Source organism: Aphelocoma coerulescens, chromosome 2 (genome assembly GCF_041296385.1).
Source record: "Aphelocoma coerulescens isolate FSJ_1873_10779 chromosome 2, UR_Acoe_1.0, whole genome shotgun sequence".
NCBI classification, from domain to species: domain Eukaryota; kingdom Metazoa; phylum Chordata; class Aves; order Passeriformes; family Corvidae; genus Aphelocoma; species Aphelocoma coerulescens.
Genome location: NC_091015.1, coordinates 104,261,872 through 104,283,532, shown reverse-complemented (window position 1 = coordinate 104,283,532; position 21,661 = coordinate 104,261,872). Strand labels below are relative to the sequence as shown.

Here is a 21,661-nt window from a genome sequence, read left to right as displayed (position 1 = left end):
AGCTTGTGAAAAGCATTCCTCTCAAAGGCCACACAGAAGCTGTTTTTGCTGTGGATGCTGTCTACCAGTCAGATGAACCTGATTTAAATCTGCTAATAGCTTCTGCAGCCTCTGACTCTACTGTGAGAATCTGGTCTCGGCATGGTTCAGAAGGTAACATTTTTTTAATGTTAAGGATAACATACTGGCTAAATAAGAATGATGAATGCTTATCCATTAAGCATTAAATACTAACATCTTGTAATGCAGCTACATTGATTTCTCTTCAGACTTTAGTACATCAAAGCACGGTATTACTCTTTGAAAGCCTTGGGTCAGATTTGTTCTGCAGAATGATTTATCTTCATATTTCATCAGGGATGTGTGGTCTGAATTTACTTTTTTTTAAAATATGTATTCAGATTATAATAATCTGAACCATTGTTTTGCTCTGTAATGTGGAGGCAGACTAGCTGTACGTGTGTGTGAAGTAAAATTACATAGTAGAATGATTAATGCTGGCATTAGAAAGGTGAGGTTTAACTAGTCACTTGATTTTTGCTATTGGCTTGAATCCAATGAAGTTTGGGATAGTAGAATGTTGACCTTCTGTTGAACTAGGCCCTTGCATGGAAATACTGGAAAACAGCATTTTAAAATACATAAGAAATAAATTGGGTAGATAATCGAGATTTAAAGTGTTATTTTCTGGATGAATTATAGTGACTGCATCTCTTTAGGTAGTTTCTTCTTTGTCTGGTGTATTCGAAGATTTCATATTGCCTTGCCTACGTGAGAGAGTATGGAGTTGCCAATCTACAGTCCCATGTTCCGGAAGGCATTTTTGATGCTCCCAAAGAACCCCATGAAATCCTGTCTTTTCCATTTTGTCTTGCTGTTGTGGGTTCCAGTGATGGAGAGACTAATTCTTCTTCTATAGAGAGGTTTTTTTTTCTGCTATCCTCTTGTTTATTTTGATCTGGATGGCTTATTAGTTTAATAATTTTCAGGATCTCAGGGATGTGTGCAGGTTTTTGCTCATCTCTCTAGCTCCTCTTGTAGCAAATGGATTCAGTTTTAGCTTCCTGTGCATTGAAGGCTGTTACCACGGGATATATTTTGTTATATTTATTGCTTCTGATGTTTTACCACAGTGAAGCTGTATAAATGCAATACTCAGTATTATCTTCCAACTCAACTAACTCTGGATGAATTTTTATGGTCACACAGAGGATGATATTATTGTTTAGGCTTCTGAAAAAATGTAGATGTGTTTCACATTCTTGAAATAAAAAAGGATGGGAAATTTTAACTATATAATGTAGTAGGAAATGGCAGTGTAACTAATAGTTACAGTGAATGAGGTCAACACTGTCTGTTCCTGTTTTCCAGCTAAATGTGTTGAAATTCTGCAGTTTGGAAATGGATTTGTTATGGATGTCTGCTTATCCTTCTTGCCTGGCAGCAATGGTAAGTAAAGCTGCACATCTTGAATATCAATGCAGGAAACAAAATCTAAGAAATCCCCCAAATAGATTTTCATTTGACTGACTCCAGACCTGTGTGCCACAGTTTTTGTTTTCTGTGAAATCTGCTTCAGCTGATTCTTATATCTAAAATTTTTTTCTGAACTCTTCTTAGTATTTAAAAAACCAGACTGATTACAGTGTCTTCAGAATGGCACTCAGATGGGTTTGTTTGGTTGAACTCTTGAGATGAAAAGGTTTAAAACAGGGTAACAATGCTGTAAGTGAATGGGATAGGATGATGCTGTTAGTTCCACCTGCTCCTTGTGCTGCTGCTGCATATGTTTGTTCTTCTTGTTTGAATTGAATGGCAAAATTCAGAAAAAATTTGAAGGCCTGCATCAAAAAATTTAGGTTCCCAAACAGTATTTATCACCTGTTCAATCTTAAATGTGAAAAAATTGAGGTGCTGAACTACTTTAACCTGACTGTTCAGTATGGTTTATGTGGGTTTATATTAACAGAAATGTTAGGTTTTGTAGGCTGCCACAGACACATTTTTTTTCTGCAAATAGGTAGAAGCTTTCTTAATTTTTTTTTTTTTTAATGAAGCAAATGTATCCTCAGGCCAGATACATGTGTTGAATTAAGTTTAAGTATCATTAGAGTCTTCCACCTGGATGGAGACCTGCCAGGCTCCCAGCTGGAAAAGTGCTAAATTTTCTCACTCTCTCTAGAATTTTCAGCTCTTTGCTGCATGCATTCCACACTGATGTGTTGTTTTGATTATATGATTACAAGCATATTTTATTCTTTGGCCTTGATAATTCTGGGAGCTATGAAAGCTCTTATCGAGATGTGTTGTCCCATTTGGAAGTGCCAGTCTCTGTTTTCAGAGCATGTCTGATACCAAAAGCAGCATCTGCACCAGTAAAGAACATTTACACCTCTCTTTTCCTGTAAATACGTTAGCATGTGCTTGTTGAGATGAAGTTAAAAGGCTTGAGGGTAAATTAAAATCATTACCTCCAGTGTGAATATTCTTTAGAAGTGAAGTGCCTGTGGTGTCAATGAGTATAACATTCATACTGCAAAACAATAGATTATATTGTCATTTATGATGCTGTACACGTAAGAAATTCTCACTGTAACACTCTAGAGTAGTGCATCTGTTTAATGCTGAAATCATGTTCTATGTAAGAGAAGTAATCATACATTTTGAAAACACCATAAATTAAAATTATTGTTAAAATGATTAAATTAGTTCTTAAACTAAATGTTTCTGAAACTCAAATAGCAGGAAGTGTTTCAAACTTCTCTGAATGGTAGAATAGCAAGGATTTTGTTTTCAGAGTCCCCAAAACCAGTGTTGCTTAAAGTTACATTGAGAGCAGGACAATCCTTTATTATGAACTCTTCTCATCCCCATTCAGATTAGTTATCCAAAGTAGTACAGTGCTCATAATCTGAAAAAGAGTACTTTATTTTTCTCAAGAACTGAAATTATTTTCAATTTGCATAATTTCAATTTGCAAAAAAATTTCATTTTGTATGGAATTAAAAAAATTTTTTCTCGACATTTGCTTTTTTTGTTCCAGTTCTAATATGAATAACCTCTGCTGCTAAAATTGCCAGGACACAGTTTAGATTTTGATCTGTAAATGGATAGAAATGTTTCCTGTAGAAATCTGTAACGGGACTTTTATTAAAGCATAAGCCAGTGTTTTCTCCCTAAGCTTGACATAGTAGTCCATACAGCCGAGGAGTATGTTAATTCTGAGATCTAAATAAAGTAGCTTAAAATATATTATTAAAAATAATCACTGCTGATCATTTGTCAGAAACATTAATCTCTAATGGCAATTTGGAATTTTAATGAGCTTCAGGGAAAAATGATCTACGATAAATTTAGTAGTTGCTCAGAAATCTTTACGAAGGCTAAGTTTTCAGCTGTACAGAGATTCAAATAAGCTTTTCTCTTGAGAACAATCTGCATTTCTTAAGTCAGAAACTAAATACAGAATTGCTTTTCTGAAAATCATAAACTACATTTCCTGAAGCATTTACAGTAACCTCTAATTTCACCAAGCAAAGAAGTTTGAGGCTTGCACTGAAAATTGATTCATATGCAATGGATGCTTTAACTTTCAGAAGAAGTTCGTGACGCCTAGGATTGTAACTGATTGTCCTTGAAAATAAATTATTAAAAAAAAAAATTTGAGCCACTTTGTGAAGAAGTCAAATAGGGAGAACTGGTGGACTGCTTACAAAAACCTGACCAGTCACTTGCAGCTGGAATGCAGCTTAAACACTTTTCTGGCAGCCTCTTCGCTAAGTAGTTTCTGTGCATTTGCTTGTTAAGCCTTGAAGAAGAGGTTTGTGCTGTTTTGGTTGGTTGCTTGATTTTGCCTTGCAGTGTCTGCTCAAACTCTGCTTCTAAATTGCTGCCAGTAGGATTTACTATTTTACAAATCTTGATCAGCTATTTGTCATATACTGTGATTCTTCTTACCACCTGGATAATTGTCATGATGTAGCTTGGCTTCTGACAGTAAATAATTGTCTCATCAGAGCTGAATTGCAACAGGTGGAAAAAAAAGAGCAAGTGAACTTGGAAAAGCTCTGCTTATCCAATATACTTTTCTTATTTCCTCTGCAGGACTTTTATCTTAATCAGATCCAAATTCTAATACCCTAAAGCATTTATATGAAAAACTGTATACTAGTCTGGTTTTGCCAGATACATATTTCTTGATGGGACTTTTTGAGTGAAAGTATTTGCATGTGTCTGCTACAGCAACTAAATCATAATTCTCTCTTTGTTTTTATTAGTTAAAGTTTCATTCCATTGAGTAAATATGTAATCACAGTAATGGCCCATAAAATATGTTTCTTAGGAAAGGATGGTATTGTTTTCAAGAACAGCCATTGTATTGTATTTTATGGAAGAAAACCTCACTCTTGTCCAGTTTCTGTGGACCTGACCACCAGGTCTTCATTCAAAGCAGCTCATTACCTTCAATCCAAAACAATTTTTTTTTTTTTTAGCCCTGTTAAAGAGAGGAGGAGATGGAGGTGAATTGTTACTTAGAGGTTGGAGAGAAAAAGCAAGTGATGGAACTATAAGAATGAGGAATGTGACAGAGAAGTGCAAGAGGAACAGTGGATGACTAGGCACAGATTTGGTACAAGTAGAAAGAAGAATTTAGTATAGAGGATTAACATATTATGGATATTCAAGTTGATTTTTTTATCTATCCATAGTGAAGATAAAATTATCTATATAAAGGGGTGGCATGGGGTTTTTTTTTGTAAAAGAAGTAGTTGATTTTAGTGAAATTTAGTATCTTCTTTTCTATCCAGACTTGAGAAATGCAAATGTCTAGCCCTTAATTTATAACTTAGTTCTTCATAATTTTATATAAATTTATTTTCTCTTACTGTTTCAGTCTCTAGCAATAGTATTTCCTCCTTAAGACCTAAAAAGAGAAGAGTGGAGCAAGAGTTAAATATTTTTCCCCATCCTATTCTGTAGAAGAGAGGAAGCAATACACTGTCTAACTTCTCTTTTTTTTAACCTCAGACTTAACTTTGATTCAGTAGACTTATGGGGTTTGTGCACTTTTTAGGTTAGCCAGTGGAAGTCAACTACTACTCAAGACCTGAGTAGGTGTAAAAAATGTTTCATTTCTTTCATATTCTTGGGTACAGGTAGTGGTGATCTGTCTTCCATTTTTGGTCTGTCTTTTTATTTGCTGTATAATAATTATAGGTTTAGATGGAGTTAGCATCTTAGTTGATTTAGGAACTTGAGTTGCTTTAGTTCTGAGTCATTTTGTTCTTTCCCTCCGTATTTAGAGCAACTGCCTGTTGATATCAATAAAATATAGTTAATTAAAAACACTAGTACTTGAACTTCCTACGGATATGTGAGCTTGAGGCAAACTACTCTTTTTAGCATCTTAAATATTTATAGATATTATTTGCATGTCAAAATAACTCCTGAGTTCTGTGTTCTTGAGATACAAATTTATTAGGCAGCTAATGTAGAAAACATTAAAAAGTGGTATTGCACTAGCCTGTCTGTTAGTATTGATGTATTTCTATATATTTCTATATTGATTTTGACATTGCTTATATTTTTTCATATCCTAGAATATTAGATTTTATAAAAAATTAAGACTGACTTTTCCTTTCCAGTACCAATACTGGCTTGTGGTGGTGATGACTGCAAAATAAGTTTGTTTATTCAGCAGAATGGGCAGGTAATTACAATTTTTGTTTCTTGCTCCGAGCATTACTCTGTTCTGCTTCTTTTCAAATGTGCTGTTGGGCTTTTTCAAGTTCTTTAGTAAGTCCTATCTGTCTCTACACTGCCATCACATACAACCATCTCTTTTCAAATAGTTCATGCATTTTTCTAGGTAATGATGAAATGCACATACAGAATATTGAAGTTTAATTCAGTGCATGAAAGTGTTAGTTTTTCTTGATTTTTCTTTTTCCCTGTGTGACGATAGCCTGTGTTTCTATTCCCACTGATACAAAATAGCTGCAACTGTCCTTTATTAAGTATCCAGGCACTGAGTTGTTCATATGGAAATGATGTTACTTTCATTCCATAAATTCTTATAATAAAACTGTTACGACTTCTATCTGAGGAACTTTGTTTGTTGCTAAGTATGCCCTTTATGCCTGAATGCTTTTGAACATCAAAAAAAAGTATTTTTAGGGATATCTGATCTTCTAAAAGCACACACATTTTTCATGTGTTATTTGGAAGCTGTCAATTTTTAGTTTTTCATGCAGATAAATATTCCTTTGGAGCAGTAGAAAAACATTATGTCCTCTCTTGCATCTGTTCAGAAGTTTTGTTAGATTCTGAAGCATGTGTTGAATGACTGTTTTCCAAAACATAACTCAGTATCACTTGTTTCTTTTTCTCACTCCCTTAAAAAACCCCTTCAAACCACAAAAGCTCTCCCAATGCACCAGTGAAACTACTATTTAGAATCCCCCTTTGAAACTGGCATATGTAGAACCAGTTAGTCTTCTGGATTTGTTCAGACACACTCCCTTTAGGGATTAAAGAATAGATACTCCTTTTTTCTGTTTTTTTTGAGAGAGATAAAAGCTACTTTATAGATAATTTTGCCAGTTTGTGCTGCCATGTACAATATTAAGATTTTTTGGTTGCTGTTGTTGTCAGTAAAATAAGTACTTCATCCTTTTCTTCTATGTTTAATGATTTCTTGACCACTCAGTGGAAAAGCAGGGTGCATGGTTAGATTTTCAGTTTTCTTTTTTCCTGTGTAGCTTGTGAGTTAAGTCAGTTTAAGGAATTCTCTGGGAATTAGCAATGGCACAATGCCACTACTGATTCTCAATGTGCTAAAGAAAGACTTTTATCTCAGGAGCTGTGCAGTTGTTTTTTCTCATTCACAGTTTGAAACTTGTTTTCTTGTATGATTCAGATGAACAAATTATATACAGTTTGACTGCCAAAAATGTTCAGAGATACATAACTTATTTTGTCCATTGTTGGCCAAACTTTCCAGTATAACAATAGTCTGCCATTCTTAATGACAGTCAGTCTGTGGAGTGTAAAGGAAGGTAACTTGAATAAACGAGTTCCCTCTGCAGTGCTGTCTTCTTTTTCTTTATACAAGGGGTGAGCAATTTTGTTTTGCATGTGCTGTTTTTCACACCTTCAATTTCAGAAAGTATATTCACCAGCTGTTGTGGCAGAGTTGGTGTTCAGAATATCTCTTAAATGAGGTGGGACTTCTTGTTGGTGTCTATCTTAACTTTGCAGAACATCTCTTTTAGCTAAATGGACTGTGCAGGCCTCAAAGAGAAGAGCCCATGTAGTGCTTGACAACTATTAACAGAATTAAAACATCCTTGCGAGCCTTCTGACGTGAATTCCTGCCTAACTGCTAAAGGGAGGTTCTCTTTCATCAGGTTTTTTCAGATCTACTGAAATCTTTATTTATGCCTTCTTACTAGTATTAAAGGTATTTGAAGGAAGTGTTACTATAGCCCTGCCATTTTTTACTGGAACTTGGCATAGGAGAGTGATTAGAGTCTTAGCTCCTGTGTCATTCCCTTATTGGTAAGGGCCTGTAGCTCTGTTCTGTTAATTGTGACTCTTGTAAACCACTTCCTTTGGTTAACATTCTCAAAAAAATTGTATGAATCCAAAGGCAGAACACACATTCATAACTGGGCATTCTAATGAAACTTAAAGGGCACTGCTAGACTCTGAAGGAGGATGAGGCGTCTTTACTTAGCTAATTCAGGCTACCTTTTGGTAAACTCATTAATTTTACAGTCAAAATGTATTTATTCATTAAAAACTGCTTGGTTTTTAAATCTGAGTGGGCATGCTTTTGAGATTCGCTACCCATAGATCCCTTCCTGTCTTAAACAGTAGAGAGAAAATGAACTCTTTGCTTTTCTGACTTGTTGGAGGAGGGTATTTATTGATTATAAAAGTATCCAGGGAAAAATCTTTCAGAAAGCATAATATGTCTTCCTGCTTGAGATACAACATCTGTGGATGTGGCCTGTGGAGAGCAAGCAAGCAAACCAGTGGATTAAATTAGATCTTTAAACCAAAACATTTCTATGTTGAGCTTTGTATCTCTGAGAAGACAGGGCACAGTGTGTTTTGGGTTCCACCGAAGTAGTTTGGCCTAGTTGAGAAGTGTAATAGGGGAATGAATCAAAGGTAATCCAGGCTCTTTCTAATCTGTTGATTAACAGCTGGATAGAAGAGGGATATCATGTCTAGTGTCTGCTGGAGAAAAAATGAGAAGACTTGAACCACTATTGCTAAATTTACCAAACTGCTACTAGCCTGGTCCTGAAAGAGATGTACCCAAAGTGTGGGCAGGATTAGTTGTGCAGAGTGGGCTGAGCATGTCCACAGTTTCATTAGTCGTTCTATCTACAGAACAGCTTTGTTCTTTGCTTAAAAGGAAAGAGACCAGATTGCTGCTAAGCAACAATGTTCAGAGATTAGGTAAGAGGCATGGGAAAGCCTGTGAAGTAGAGTCAGACCAGGAGGTTTTGTTAGATTTAACTGTTGGTACTGTAACTTCTTGTGTGTCCAGGGAGGACCAAGTGGAAACTGAAACAGAGAAATATGAGACTATAAAAACAAAATCTGTAAAAAAGAGAATGACAGCTCAAAATACTGGTATATATAACCTAGACAATAATAAAAACCTTGACTGAACCACCTAAAAATAATGACCATGTACATCTGCATGAACCTTTATATTGATTCAATTTTAGAACTAAATACATCTGAAGAAACTGTATATAGGATACCAAGAGACACAGACTTGAAAGAAAAGGGCAAAAACAATACTAAAAACCCTAGCAGAAGGCATAACAGCAACAGTACTCTTTGCTCAGTTTCAGTGGACAATTTTTATTTTTATGGGAAACAATATCTTGAAAACTTTGAATCACAGAATCATAGACCATCTCAAGTTTGAGGAGACCCATTAGGATTGCTGGGTCCAACTCCTTGCTCCTCACAGACCACCTAAAACTAAATCATATGACTAAGAATGTGGTGTTCCTCGTGCTTCATGGCATCATCCTTCTGTATTTGGTAACAGCCCTTGTGTTCACTTCTGTTTTCCAGCCACTGTACTGACACTGCTCAGATAGGTGCAGAGTGGAGGATGATGTTATAGGGATGGAAAAGACAGCAGCATGAATTTCTCATTTAAGGGAGTGGATGCATTTACAGAGGTTTAGGGGTATCTCTCCTCAACAATGAGGCTTCATAGACCATCTGGTGCTGATATTACTGCTGTGCATGAAATATGAGGTAATTAAGTTCAGAAGCCTCTACCTTAAATCCTGTGAATAGTTCAATAGTAAGCATGTAAATTCAATGTAAGCATGTAAAAATAAAAATTAGTACAGACTTCTAGCTGACTGGTTAAGAGTGCTTGTTCTGTAGCACAAAAGAACTGCATACTTGACTTAAAGCTAAGTAGTACCTAAAAACCTGCTTGAGAACTGACTTCAAAATCTGGGGTGGTGTTAATAATCTCAAAGTAATTAGTTTTATTCTTTTAAGAGAAAACAAATGGCTGCTTTTCTTAATAGATCTCTTTGATGTAAGATGAGGAGGGTAATTAAAAAAACCCTACACCACAACACCTTGAAATTAGAAAAAGGAAAATGATTAGCTGTGTGTTTAGATTAATATTAGCCTCAAGTTTCAGGAGATATACACACTGTTTAGCATAAAATTAACCATAAAAGAGAAGGATGTTAGCAACAGTTCAGCCTGAACCAGTCTTTCAGTTAGAAATAAACTTGCCAGCTAACCTTGATGGCTATAAAACACAGAGCATTTTGTCAAAGATCATATAAATGAATAAATAAATATGTGTTTTATCTATTATCTGAAATATCGATTGCTAAAGATTTTTTTAATGTATTGCCAGAAGCATGTAGCCTTCAGAAGAATCTTTAGGTTGCTGTTTCATGTCACTTCCTGAACTGCTCCCTTCTGCCTTTATACATAACCTGGTGGGTGTTTAACATAAACATCTGTCTGGAATGCCCCATCTGGAAGTGCAGAAGTGACTAGCCAAATGAGGCTTAGGTGGCTCTGAGAACACAATCTTACAACCTAAACTTTCCGATTTGGAAGTATCTGATCAGCTCTTCTGGCCACGTATCTCATATATAGATTGTTCTGTAATTATAGGGACATTTTACAAGAGCATGTAGTTACAGGAGAAGGGGCAATGGCTTCAAACTGAAAGAGGGTAGGTTTAAGTCAGATATTCGGGAGAAATTCTTTACTGTGAGGGTGGTGAGGCACTGAAACAAGTTGCCCAGAGAAGTTGTGGATGCCTCCTCGCTGGAACAGCTTGAGGCCAGGTTGGATGGGGCTTTGAGTAACCTGGTCTAGTGGAAGGTGCCCCTGCTCATGGCTGGGGATGGTGGATCTAAATGATCTTTAATGTCCTTTCCAAACGAAACCATTCTATGATTGTGTGACTGCAACTGTATGATGAGGAGAAGCAGAGTAATATTGTTCGATGGGAAGGTGGTTTTGGAGAATGTCAGAAATGTTGAGTCAAAAAGAGACATGCCAGTTTCTGAGTATGAGTTTTTTCATATTCATACAGATTTTTCCTTCAAGTGAATTACTAATGTTCACCATCTCTTCTGAAGCTGAAGACAGATTTTGTGAAAGAGCAATAACACAAAAAGAAAGACTTTTTTACTTGCACTGATAGCAGAGGCTATCATTTAATCATAGCTCTCAGTAGGCCTAGGTAAGGAATTTAGTAGAATATAATGCCAGAAATAATGTGATAGTTATTCATACTAAACTACGGTAGCATTTTAACTAACAGTTACTTCAGATATTTTAAGTCAACTTGGATTAAAAAAATGTCGTGAAAGTAGGGCTTTTTCTGGGCAAATAAAAGCAGAAATGGTTTAAATGCTAAGTAAGGAGTAAACACTTGTACTTGAATCAAAATAAAACAGTAATATTAATATGTTATGAATGAAAATAAATTACTAGTGAAAGTTCTTAAGAGGGAATCCAGACTGTGTTTGCATTCCTGTGTTCCTGAGCCCATCTTCATGCAGTTTTCCATCAGCAGTTCTTGATGTATAGCTTCCTTAGAAACTTTGTCAATAAACTTAAGAAACATAGGGAGTATTTCCAGCACCATAACTGATTCTTATTAATCATATTCTATTACAAACTTATTCTTGAAATAATCTCAAAGGATTTACTCTTCTTTTTATACTGGATTTTGCCTGTATTCATTTTCTTCATTGTCTGCAGTTGTATCCGCTTCACACAAATACGAGAAATTACTTGTCACATCACACCTGCATTATGTTATTCTTTGTGTAGCACAGTAACCCTGATAAACTTTAAAAAAAAATGCAACTGTATTATAGAGAGACTGTAGCCTTTTGAAGGTGTACACCTTAAATTCACATCCTTTCCCGCTTATATGTGGGAAATGCTGTAATGTTACATGTGCTTATCCAGTGGTGATAAAACCAAAAAGGCTTATCTAGAATCTATGTGCAAATTATGATCCTTAGTAGCAGCTTTTTTTTTTTTCCAGTTTCAAATAATAGAAGCTGTAAATAGAAAAGATTAGAAAAAATACAGCTTGTTGCTGATATGTGCATGGTAATTAGGTGCATTTCTGTGATGTAACAGGAGTTTTTATTCAGTTTCAGAAAACTTTGGTGCTCCTTGGCCATGAAGATTGGATTAGAGGCGTTGAGTGGGCAGTCTGTGGTCAGTATGAAAGATAAATAAAGTGTTATTCTGGTTTAATGACAATGCTAGTGTTTTACCCCTCCAGCAGATGGCCTTAAGGCACTGTAGCACCTAAGCTCTTGTGGTTGTGATGTTTGTTTTCCTGAGATGGTGGTATTAATATTAAAACTGAAGATGAAACTTTGTATCCTTTTAAAACCTATTTTTCTTGCTTGCTTCAGGTATGTTTACCTGACTTGTACTTAACTGCAAACAAATTGGGGTTTTAGCAACTTGTCCTTTTCAGTATACAAATGTCTGTATCTGAGTGAAGGAGAGTTGGCTGCTTTTTCAAAGTGGGGAGGGTAGGGGGAAATAGTATGTTTATCTTTTCTTCTCCTGCTCCCCCCCCCCCGCATGTTTTTTTTTTAATTGGGAAATTAAGAGGAGAAACTTTTCAGACATGAACTAATTAAATAGTTATTGCCATGGCACAAAAAAAAAAAAAAGGGAATTAAAGGATGCTGCAAGCCTGGAGAAAGAAAAGGAGGAAAGGAGTTCTTGACAAGTATTGATACTGATAGAATTCCAAAAGCAAAGGGCATAAATAGTAGGGAAATAAAAATGTACAACATGTATAGTGTTTACCATGTCTTCCACATGTTACAAGCAGAGACATATTCATATTCAATGCATTATAAAAATAGAGAATTTGAATGGGAAAGTGAGTTGATGTTGAAATAAAACTGGATATTTTTATACTGTGTACAATAGGGAAAATTGGAATAATGCTGTAGGTGCATGTAAGGAAAGGTGATAGGTTAGTCATGGCAGTGGTTGCAATGAAAATGTGGCTCTATTTTTTTTTCTTTTTTTGAAAACAAATAGGTGAAGACCTTTTCTTAGCAAGCTGTGCTCAGGACTGTTTGATAAGAATTTGGAAAGTATATACAAAATCAAAGCAACTTCCAGAGACTGAAGATGATTCCATAAAACTGAAAGAGAATGTTTTTACTGTTAACGGTAGGTAACAGCTACAAAATTCTCTGGCACAACTTTTCACTTGTGTATCTCTTCATGTTTTCAGGGAAGCTAACAAGGTGGTTACTACCTAGTTTGTTTTGTTTCTTGTTGATTGCATTATTTTTAGCTGTTAGAAAAAGCAGAATTACTGTTTTAAAGGCATGGCTATAGAAAGTTAATGATGTATTACAAGAAATGGTAAAGCAGTGAGAGAGCTTAATATCAACGTTCTGTTATTGTTATGCATATTCCAAATGCAATATATGGGACACTTATTTGTGGGAGGGAAGCTGTAGTGTAGTTCTCCAGTTTAATAGCTTACCTTTCATTTTCTTTCAAATACAATGAATCAAGAGGTGCTGCTATTATTTAAAGATTAGAAACATACTGAAAAGAATGGATAAGTGTGCACAGGCTTACTTTATGGTCATTTAACAAGCTGTTTAGCTGACAGTAATGTCAGATGCTTGCATTGCTGATACTGTAGGGTAAGTTACTTGGCAACTTGGTAATACAATGAAGTGTGTATGATGTTACGTGTAAAAAGCCCTCATGATAATTCCTGCAAATCCTGATTCATTGTTTGAAGTATCTTAATGCTTGTGTTTTCCATCATTTGGAGATGCAAATATGTGTAAGAGTATGCGTAGTGCCAATTTAGAGCATTTACTTCAATGCTGCTTGAGAGTTCTTCAGGAATTCTGAGAGACCTCTCTGAGGCAATACACTGACCTGTGACCATCAATCTGGTACTCAGGGCTTGTGGCAAAGTAGGATTTCAAAGCTGTTCAGTGTCAGTAAGCTTTTGAGATATCTGTAGATGTTGTAAGCAGTTGATTATTTTTACTAATGATAGCAGAAATGACCTGGTCTTTCTTGGCTTTTAGAAAGAAATGTGCTTTTCTTTGATTTGTGGTAGATGCTGACACATCATATGCAGTTTCTTTGGAGTCTGTGTTGGCTGGTCATGAAAACTGGGTGTATGCAGTTCACTGGCAACCTTCATTTTCCAAAGGTAAAGAGGTATCAAACACTTACCAGCAGTGTTAAGTGTCATATACATAGAGCACAGTCACGTGTCTTTGTATTGTTTGCATGTTCACTTGTTCCTGTAGACAATGACAGTCTTTAAATTCTGTAAATAATGTTTTATAAATAAACAGATATTGCCTTGTACTCAAGTTTTCTTTAAGGAAGGAAGTTAAATAACTGAGCTGTAATGACTTTATTGTAATTGATTTGTGGCTTATGGTGTACAAATTAGTTTAATTAATCAGTATGAATTAATAGCTATAATAGGTTACCTTGACACATGTATTTGAAATGTCTGTTCTTCAGAAGGTGAGCATTACCTCAAGAGCACTCCTTTCTTTTTAATGGTGTAGATTCCTGGAGTAACAGTTTCTCTAACTTCTAAGGCATTAATGCAGACTCCTACTGAAACAGTGTTATTTATAGTTTAATTTTGCATTTTGCTCTAGTATGTATCTTTCTTTTGAAATCCTTACATTTTGACAGCCTTGTTTGCAGTACTGATTTGCTGTTATTTGCCTGCCTGGCATATAAGGGAAGGAGATTCTTGATTTGACATTGCACAGTCAGAACACCCTTGAATATTTGTACTGGCAAAGATGTCTTTTGTTGTGATATATTTTAGAGTTACTGGTGGCAGGTGACTTCAGCAGTACAAAGGACAGCTTTGCTGGTGCATATACAACACCTGAACAGCGGAGTGCCTTTAGAATGTCAAAATACATGTAGTGAAAGACACTGGACTTGCTTTAAAAATATTGGTTTGGTTATCTGGTCCTTAAACTTTTCTTTTTTTCTAGATTAGACACCACTAAAAGATTTAACCTTTTTGAGCAAGGTTTAGGCACAATATAGGCCTGTCAGCCTTGCACTGCAATCTGAAAACTGTCCTGTTAGACCAGGGAGTTTTCCAGGTGCTTCTGCATGCATGAAGCTGCTTGTGTTCTGCGGCCTGCCCAATGCTGGGTTCCCCAAAATAGATTTTCACTAGTGGCAAACTGATCTGAGAGACATATTCTCAATGCAGAAGGTGAGGTGGAAGGCCTCTTGCTAACGTATCACCTCATGAGATGCCCGCCAATATCTCTATTATCAAGAAAAATTCCTCAGTTGTTTTCCCGCAGGTTTCACAACTGGGTGATGAACCAGCTCCCTCTTTCCCATTCTGTGTTGGGCTTTTTTTTGGAGTGTTTCACTGCATTCTGGGGAGCAGTCCTGAGTTACTGTATGTTTTACAGGATTCTAGAGTCTGCTGAAGTCAGTAGCAAACCTAACAATTTGGAAAAAACCAGTGAATACTGGGCGATTATTTTATTTTATACTGTAAATCTCTCAGTAAAAACTTACTTAAGGACTGGAACTGAGAACTGCTGTGCATCCTCTTTGTGAAGCTCTAGCTTTTCCTCCAAATTATATTTAATTCAATATAAGTTTGGAGTGAGAAAACTGTGGAATGTGGTTATTCTCATATACATGTTTTACTTTTTCTTTGGATGATTATGCTGAGAATACAATACCTCATAAAGAATGCCTGGCAAGAATATAGAGCCTGTAAATTTGGCTTATAAGAACTTCATTGTCTGTCTCTGATGCTGAACAATTTTCTTAATGTGTTTGTATTTCAGTATCACCTAATTTCTTTAGAAAGTGTTCTCCTAGGTTGTAGGGTAATAATTTTTCTTGTACTGTAGATGGCAGCATGCAACAACCAATGAGGATATTGTCTGCATCAATGGACAAAACTGTGATCATCTGGGAACCTGATCAGGAATCTGGAGTCTGGCTAGAACAGGCAAGTGTCAGTCATTCTCACAATATGTACCGTGTCCAATTTGTTATTCCAGCATCATGCGTGTACTGTAGGGAGCAAAATATAAACTTCTGGCAGAGAAAGGCAAAACTGTTTTGTTGCAAAAATACTCATTCTGATGCTCTGTTGCCAGTAAAACTGTATTTTAAAAAAAGTGATACAATATGATTTTTATTGCTTGTTTGTTTTCTTGTTACTATACTGAGGAGTTTATAAGGGGTGTTTGTGCTCAACTGTCATTCATAGTGTACAAGACAGCTGCTGCATAGTAACACATGCTATATACTCCTGGTAAGAGGAGGAAGAAACCCTCTTGAACTGTTTGCAGTTAATCCTTGTGGGAATGTGACCTAAGCGGTTACTACAGAGCAGCTGACATGCAATTCATAAGCCTGGTTTTACTCACAGTAACTTGATCATGGGCTTGTGTCATTAGGTTTTTCTCCATTTGAGCTGAATACTTGTGTCACTCGTGTAGTATTCTGAAAGCTGTTCTGATGTGGATCATCCTAAATAAACAAGCAGTACAGCCAGATTTCTCTAGTGCTTTGATTGGTGTCTTTGTTTTCAGCTGACCTGCTTTTCCAAATTGCAGTAGTTCAGTTGACATTGTTTGTGTTGGGTTATGCTAGCCATTGTTTGTGATCTTTCCTGTCACAAAGAAAGTTCCAATCCTCTCTTGGGTGAAAAAGAGAGAATTACAGTAGGGTATTTAATTTTTTCCTCTGTTTCATTTAAAAGTTGTGGTGCCTTTGTGCTTTAAATAGAAGTTAGTTCAGAAAAGGGTGATCACACAGAGATGCCATTTGATGTCCCTAGGTGTAACACATAGTTGTGGCTTAATTCACAAGCTTCTAAAAATGGGTTGTGCAGTAAAGCTTGTTGCAAGTTGTGATTCTTTAATTTTACATTCTCTTTGCATTTGTTTGACCACAAATGTGCAGCTTGAAGTTCAGATCAGACATTTTAACTGCAACAATACGTTTTGCATCGAGAGAGGGAAATCTGAGCTGGAATCCTGCAGGGAGGAAGGGCACAAGGGGCACATCCCAATTTCTCTCTTTCATCATGATATGATGAACAAGATGTCTTCAGAAATTCATTCCCCTGCTCAGAGGTGAGACTAGAATTCTGCCTCTAGCATGGTATATCAAAGTCACTTCAATATGAGTGTTTTTTTTTTTTTTTGAGTGAGTGCTAATAAAATGGAGCTACTAGTGCAATGCCATTTAAAATGAGGCATTGGTTCATTTCATTTTGATCTTAAAAGATGCTATATAAGAATGGGGGTATTGAAAGCTTGAAAGAAATTGTGGTCTTATGTATTGAAAAAAACTTGAAAATGTAACTTTATTAATCTTTTAATAAAATTTAAAAAGTGGAAGGGCACTAGAGCAACTATAAGGGCTGTGTGTATGCATGTGTACATACATGTGAAGTCGTAAGGGAAGCACAAAACGGGGGCCAGAATATGCCACAGAAGGAGTGTGGATCAAATTGCAGGTGTTCATGGGGAAACAGGGAAGTGAAAATATGGTAGGGAATCTTGAAAATTAAGTAGGAAAAAAAAAATGTGCTTGGGAACTACTGTTTCTTTGAATCATTTTTCCATATTGTGCAACAGAGCAGTAGCCAGGCAACAGATAATAAGGAACTGTTGCATCGAACAAGCTGGACTGAAACACAGAACATTTGGGTTTGCATCTCATCTAATGTGATGTTTTCTTTCCCTTGGGGGATCCTGTCTTGAGATGTCTGTGAGGGGAGGCTCCATTCAAATGGCATGCAGCTTTAATTCCCATGACATTTCAGTGCTTAACTTTGCAATTAAAGTATTCCTTGAATGTATTTGTGTGTGTAACATGAACTCTTGTCTGTAGGTAGTTTTTCATCTCATGAAATATGAATGATTTTGTAGGAATGGAAGACCATTTTCATGGATATTTCCCTTCTGTTCATTATTTAGGTACGGGTAGGTGAAGTGGGTGGCAATACTCTTGGATTTTTTGACTGCCAGTTTAGTCCAGATGGTTCAATGATCATTGCTCATGCTTTTCATGGAGCGCTCCACCTTTGGAAACAGGCTACAGTTAATAAGGTACGTTGGTTTTTTTGTTAGTAGTATTACTTAAAAGAATTGTACTTTTAAGTCATGTGAGGTAAATTTCTGTTATTAACAGAAAAGTGTAACAGTATAGTTTAAAATTAGTGATTGAAATAGTCCTTTCCTGAATATAATACTCTATAGGAGTCTCAGTCCTGCACAGAAGGGAGGTTGAAATCTTCCACGCTCTAAACGCTGTTTCTTGCCTGTGGTGATCATGAAGTCAGGTGAAAGGACTGAACTCCTTTGTGGTTGTGCTTTGTTCACAGCTGAACAAATAACACAAATTTCTTTTAGATGGGAGCAATAAATCAGTATTTGTGTCTCTTCAGCCTCTTTTGAGTTTTAATAATTTGCTGTTTACAAATGTCTTTTTCTTACTTTCTTAATAAGTACATTGATACTTTTATTTTGCTTATAATGTACCAATCAGTCAAATGAAAAACTCCTTACTTCTTTGTGGAACTCTCTTAATAGAAAGAATGGACTCCAGAAGTTGTGATTTCAGGACATTTTAACAGTGTAGAGGATGTAAAGTGGGATCCAGAAGGAGAGTTTATCATCAGTGTGGGCTCCGATCAAACTACAAGGCTCTTTGCTCCATGGAAAAGGAAGGAAGAGACAGAGGTACGATCTTCAAAGATTTTGTGAGTGTGGTTAAGGGGGCTTGGTCTGTCCTGAGTTTGGAATGAATCACCTGAGTTCCCAGCTGGTGATCTGTTTAAAACTGCTTGGTTTGGTCATTCAGTGTGTGCTGTTTTCACTTTAAAAATATTAGTGGCACAGTTTTTGCAATCACTCAGTATGATTGCAGTTGATTCTTGAGTCCACCTCCAGATTACCTTCAGTTAGTGTTCTCCCAGAGTCTTGGGAAACAGGCTCTGCAGTAATTCAGGAAGAGGAATACATGACTGGTACTAATAAGCACCTATTGCACTTGTTTAACAATTGGCTAAACACTGCTGCAGTTAGTCATAAAGAAACTTAACTTGGTTGTGCTTTTTTACATGAATTTAATCTAAACAAAGTTCTCACTGTATTTTTTTTACATTAATTTGTTTATGACTCTGTTTTACTAGAACGATTATTTGAACTACTTGAGTGCAGCTGGTACCTGTCCTGTTTTTACCTCCAGCCAGCAATTAAGGACCACACAGCTGCTTGCTCACTCCTCCTGCATTGGGTTGGGGAAAGTCTGTTTAGGAATGCAGAAGTTCCCATTTCTTGTTTTTCATGCATTTTCCTCCTCTACAAATACAACCTTTTCTGGCAGAACAGTACCAGTGTTCCATCCAGGAAGCTGGCAGAAACTAGACTGACTGTAGTCATATAAGGCTCTGTACCATTGATTGGGGGGGGCTATTATAGCTGTCCCATCAAAGCTTCTGTAATGTAGACCAGCACAGGAGGTCTGATGTTTTTGAGAGAGTGAATTTGGCATGGTTTCTTTGATTTCTTTCTTCCAGGCCACACAGGAGCGGTGGCAATCCCAGTTCAAGAGCTACGCTTTTCCTTGTGTTGTAGGAAGGACATTTCCAGTTTCCTTCCCTGCTTTTTACCCTAATCTCCACTCTGGAGGGTACATTAAATATATCAAAACAAATCAGGACTAGCACGTGATATAAGTTGGCAGCATTCAAGAGTTGTCAATATCACTTTCTCTGTGACTGAAGTGGTACTGAAGTACCCCTCTTTATTATGTATGCTGCTTGCTAAATTTTAATCCTATTTCTGAAAGAACTGATCTTTGGATGACTTACCTGCACAGCTCTCCCTGAAACTTTTGAATCTATTTAGCAGAGTGATTGCAGTCTTCATATCTAAATTTGGCATTAACTGAATTCTTGTACTTCGCCTTCCTTTTCTGACACAGAGCAGCCACCTGGCTAATTTGACCAGGTATAAATCTAAGTAGTTTCAATATTTGTTGCTGCATGAGGTGTGGGAGAAAGCTGTAGTATCCTTTTTGGATGGGTGAAGTGGAGGGTTGGGGTAGAAATGGGTCATTTGAAGAGGTTTGTTCAGGACTTCTGAACCCCGGAAAGGTTTTTACTTCTGCTGCTCATGAAATTGGATAGCATAGGCTTTTAAAATGCCTTACTTTCCTTATTACACTGAGTTTAGCATCTGAAAAATTACAGCAGGAGACATCCAATGTTTGTCTTAACAAGACACAATGGATGGTTCAGATATCTGTGGAAAATTAGTATTACAGGTCAGTATTTATGTTTTTCCCTATAAGAAGGAAACTAAGTGTTAAATGCAAATAAATATCCTTTCTTAAAGTCTCAGTTCTGTTATCAGTATATCAGAAAAGAGGGATAACCATCAGCTTCAATTTGTCATGCAACTTTGCATCCTGATTTTTCTGGAAGAAGCTTATTGCATGACTTATACAGCCCTCTCTTTGTCTGTTTGGGGTTTGAGTTCTGGTTTTTTTTCATTCCTGCTATGTGTTATGTTCCAAAGTATGCAAAAATGTACCTAGTAAAGGGTAAGAAGGGCTTGTTGCACTGTTTGATTTTATCCTTTTAAGAATGAATGCTTTTTTCCTCACTGGAAAACAATCAAGCCCTTGTGAAATCATGAGGTTTTGTCGGATGTCTCAAATTCCCATTCAGGTCCTATCAGAAACTTCAACATTCAAAACTCAATTGAATTGTTAGGGTGATATGTGCAGCGTTCAGTCAATATAATGCCTTTGCTTATATTCATATGATATCTAGTACAGTGTAAATTCTGTCTTGGCTACAGGCATTGGAATACTGAAGTAGTAGGAATTCTAATAGTGAAGTAGTGTAAGTTATTTTAATTGATTCTGATTCTACTAGCTCTTAACTCAAAAGTACACACTGGCTTTTTCCAACTGAAGTATCATTTAGGTGAAGTATCAAATGACACTTAGGAAAAATCTCTTTGTGAAAGTGCATTCACTAGAAAAGGGGTTTTTTTAAGAGTAATTTTTCCCATGTGTAGAATAAGTCAGATTTTTAGAAAAGCAATTAAAATAATTTAATGTCTTTTTTGCTAATATTATTTGTTTAGTATGACTATAAAACTACCTTGTCTCTCTGTTTTGGTTAACTGTTAATTCTTGTTTTCTTGGATTAACACTTGACGAGCAGATAGAATATTTTGGGAAAGTAGGAAGAAAGAAAACACTTCTACAGTTATGCAGATTTTCCAGATTTTTTTTGCAAGAATCTATTATGATTTTGTCAGTTTTTTGCAAAGCTTCTACTAAGTAGTCTCAAATCATGCTAACCCATGACAAGTATTTAAAGAAAAGAGTGAAGTAGGAACCTGCAGCCTGCAGTGCTGCTCTTCTTTGTGGAAGACAGATGAAGGAAGCAAGATAATTATCACTACCTTTCTTAGGTCTTACAGACCTACAGTTTTGAAAGTAGTAGGATACAATCGTCTTTTTTCTTAGGCAAATTATGTTCTATTCCTGTCTAGCATAAAGAACTCACAGTAAGTGTCTTAAGCACATCTGTGCAGGGACACAGTTTACTAATTACAGGAGTGGTTTGGTGGAAAAATAGGATTCAACTGATGTATGTGAGCACCAGTTTTATGCACATCAGTAGAAGGTTGCTCTTAACTTTGCTTTATGTTAGTAAATTCAGCAAGGAAATAGTGGCACTTTTTTTGAACTTTAAATTGTGCTGCTTCTCTCTTTAAGAGTTGTGGTTTTGCTGTGTGTCTGTTTTTAGGTAACGTGGCATGAAATTGCCAGGCCTCAAGTACACGGATACGACCTGCGCTGTCTGGCCATGATCGGCCGGTTTGAGTTTGTGTCAGGAGCAGATGAAAAAGTGCTTCGAGTTTTTTGTGCTCCGAAGAATTTTATAGAAAATTTCAGTAACATCACTGGTATCCCAATGGAGAAGCTGTGCTCCCATGTAAGTGTGCTATAGCAATTCTAAGTGAAGAGAACCCTCTTAGATGTAAATAAAGTTAATGCTTCA

General features: G+C 36.4%; 1 protein-coding gene across 2 annotated transcripts in view; it reads left to right on the top strand.

The window, feature by feature from the left end:
* Positions 1–21,661, top strand: part of ELP2 (elongator acetyltransferase complex subunit 2) — a 39,754-nt gene that overhangs the window by 3,900 nt on the left and 14,193 nt on the right. For both annotated transcript variants that reach the window (XM_069004231.1, XM_069004230.1), the window contains exons 4-13: positions 3–153; positions 1,372–1,449; positions 5,646–5,710; positions 11,694–11,760; positions 12,610–12,744; positions 13,664–13,759; positions 15,468–15,568; positions 17,553–17,684; positions 18,168–18,317; positions 21,407–21,595. In XM_069004231.1, the coding sequence (XP_068860332.1) occupies positions 3–153; positions 1,372–1,449; positions 5,646–5,710; positions 11,694–11,760; positions 12,610–12,744; positions 13,664–13,759; positions 15,468–15,568; positions 17,553–17,684; positions 18,168–18,317; positions 21,407–21,595 (1,164 nt within the window). The remainder of the gene's footprint in view (positions 1–2; positions 154–1,371; positions 1,450–5,645; positions 5,711–11,693; positions 11,761–12,609; positions 12,745–13,663; positions 13,760–15,467; positions 15,569–17,552; positions 17,685–18,167; positions 18,318–21,406; positions 21,596–21,661) is intronic.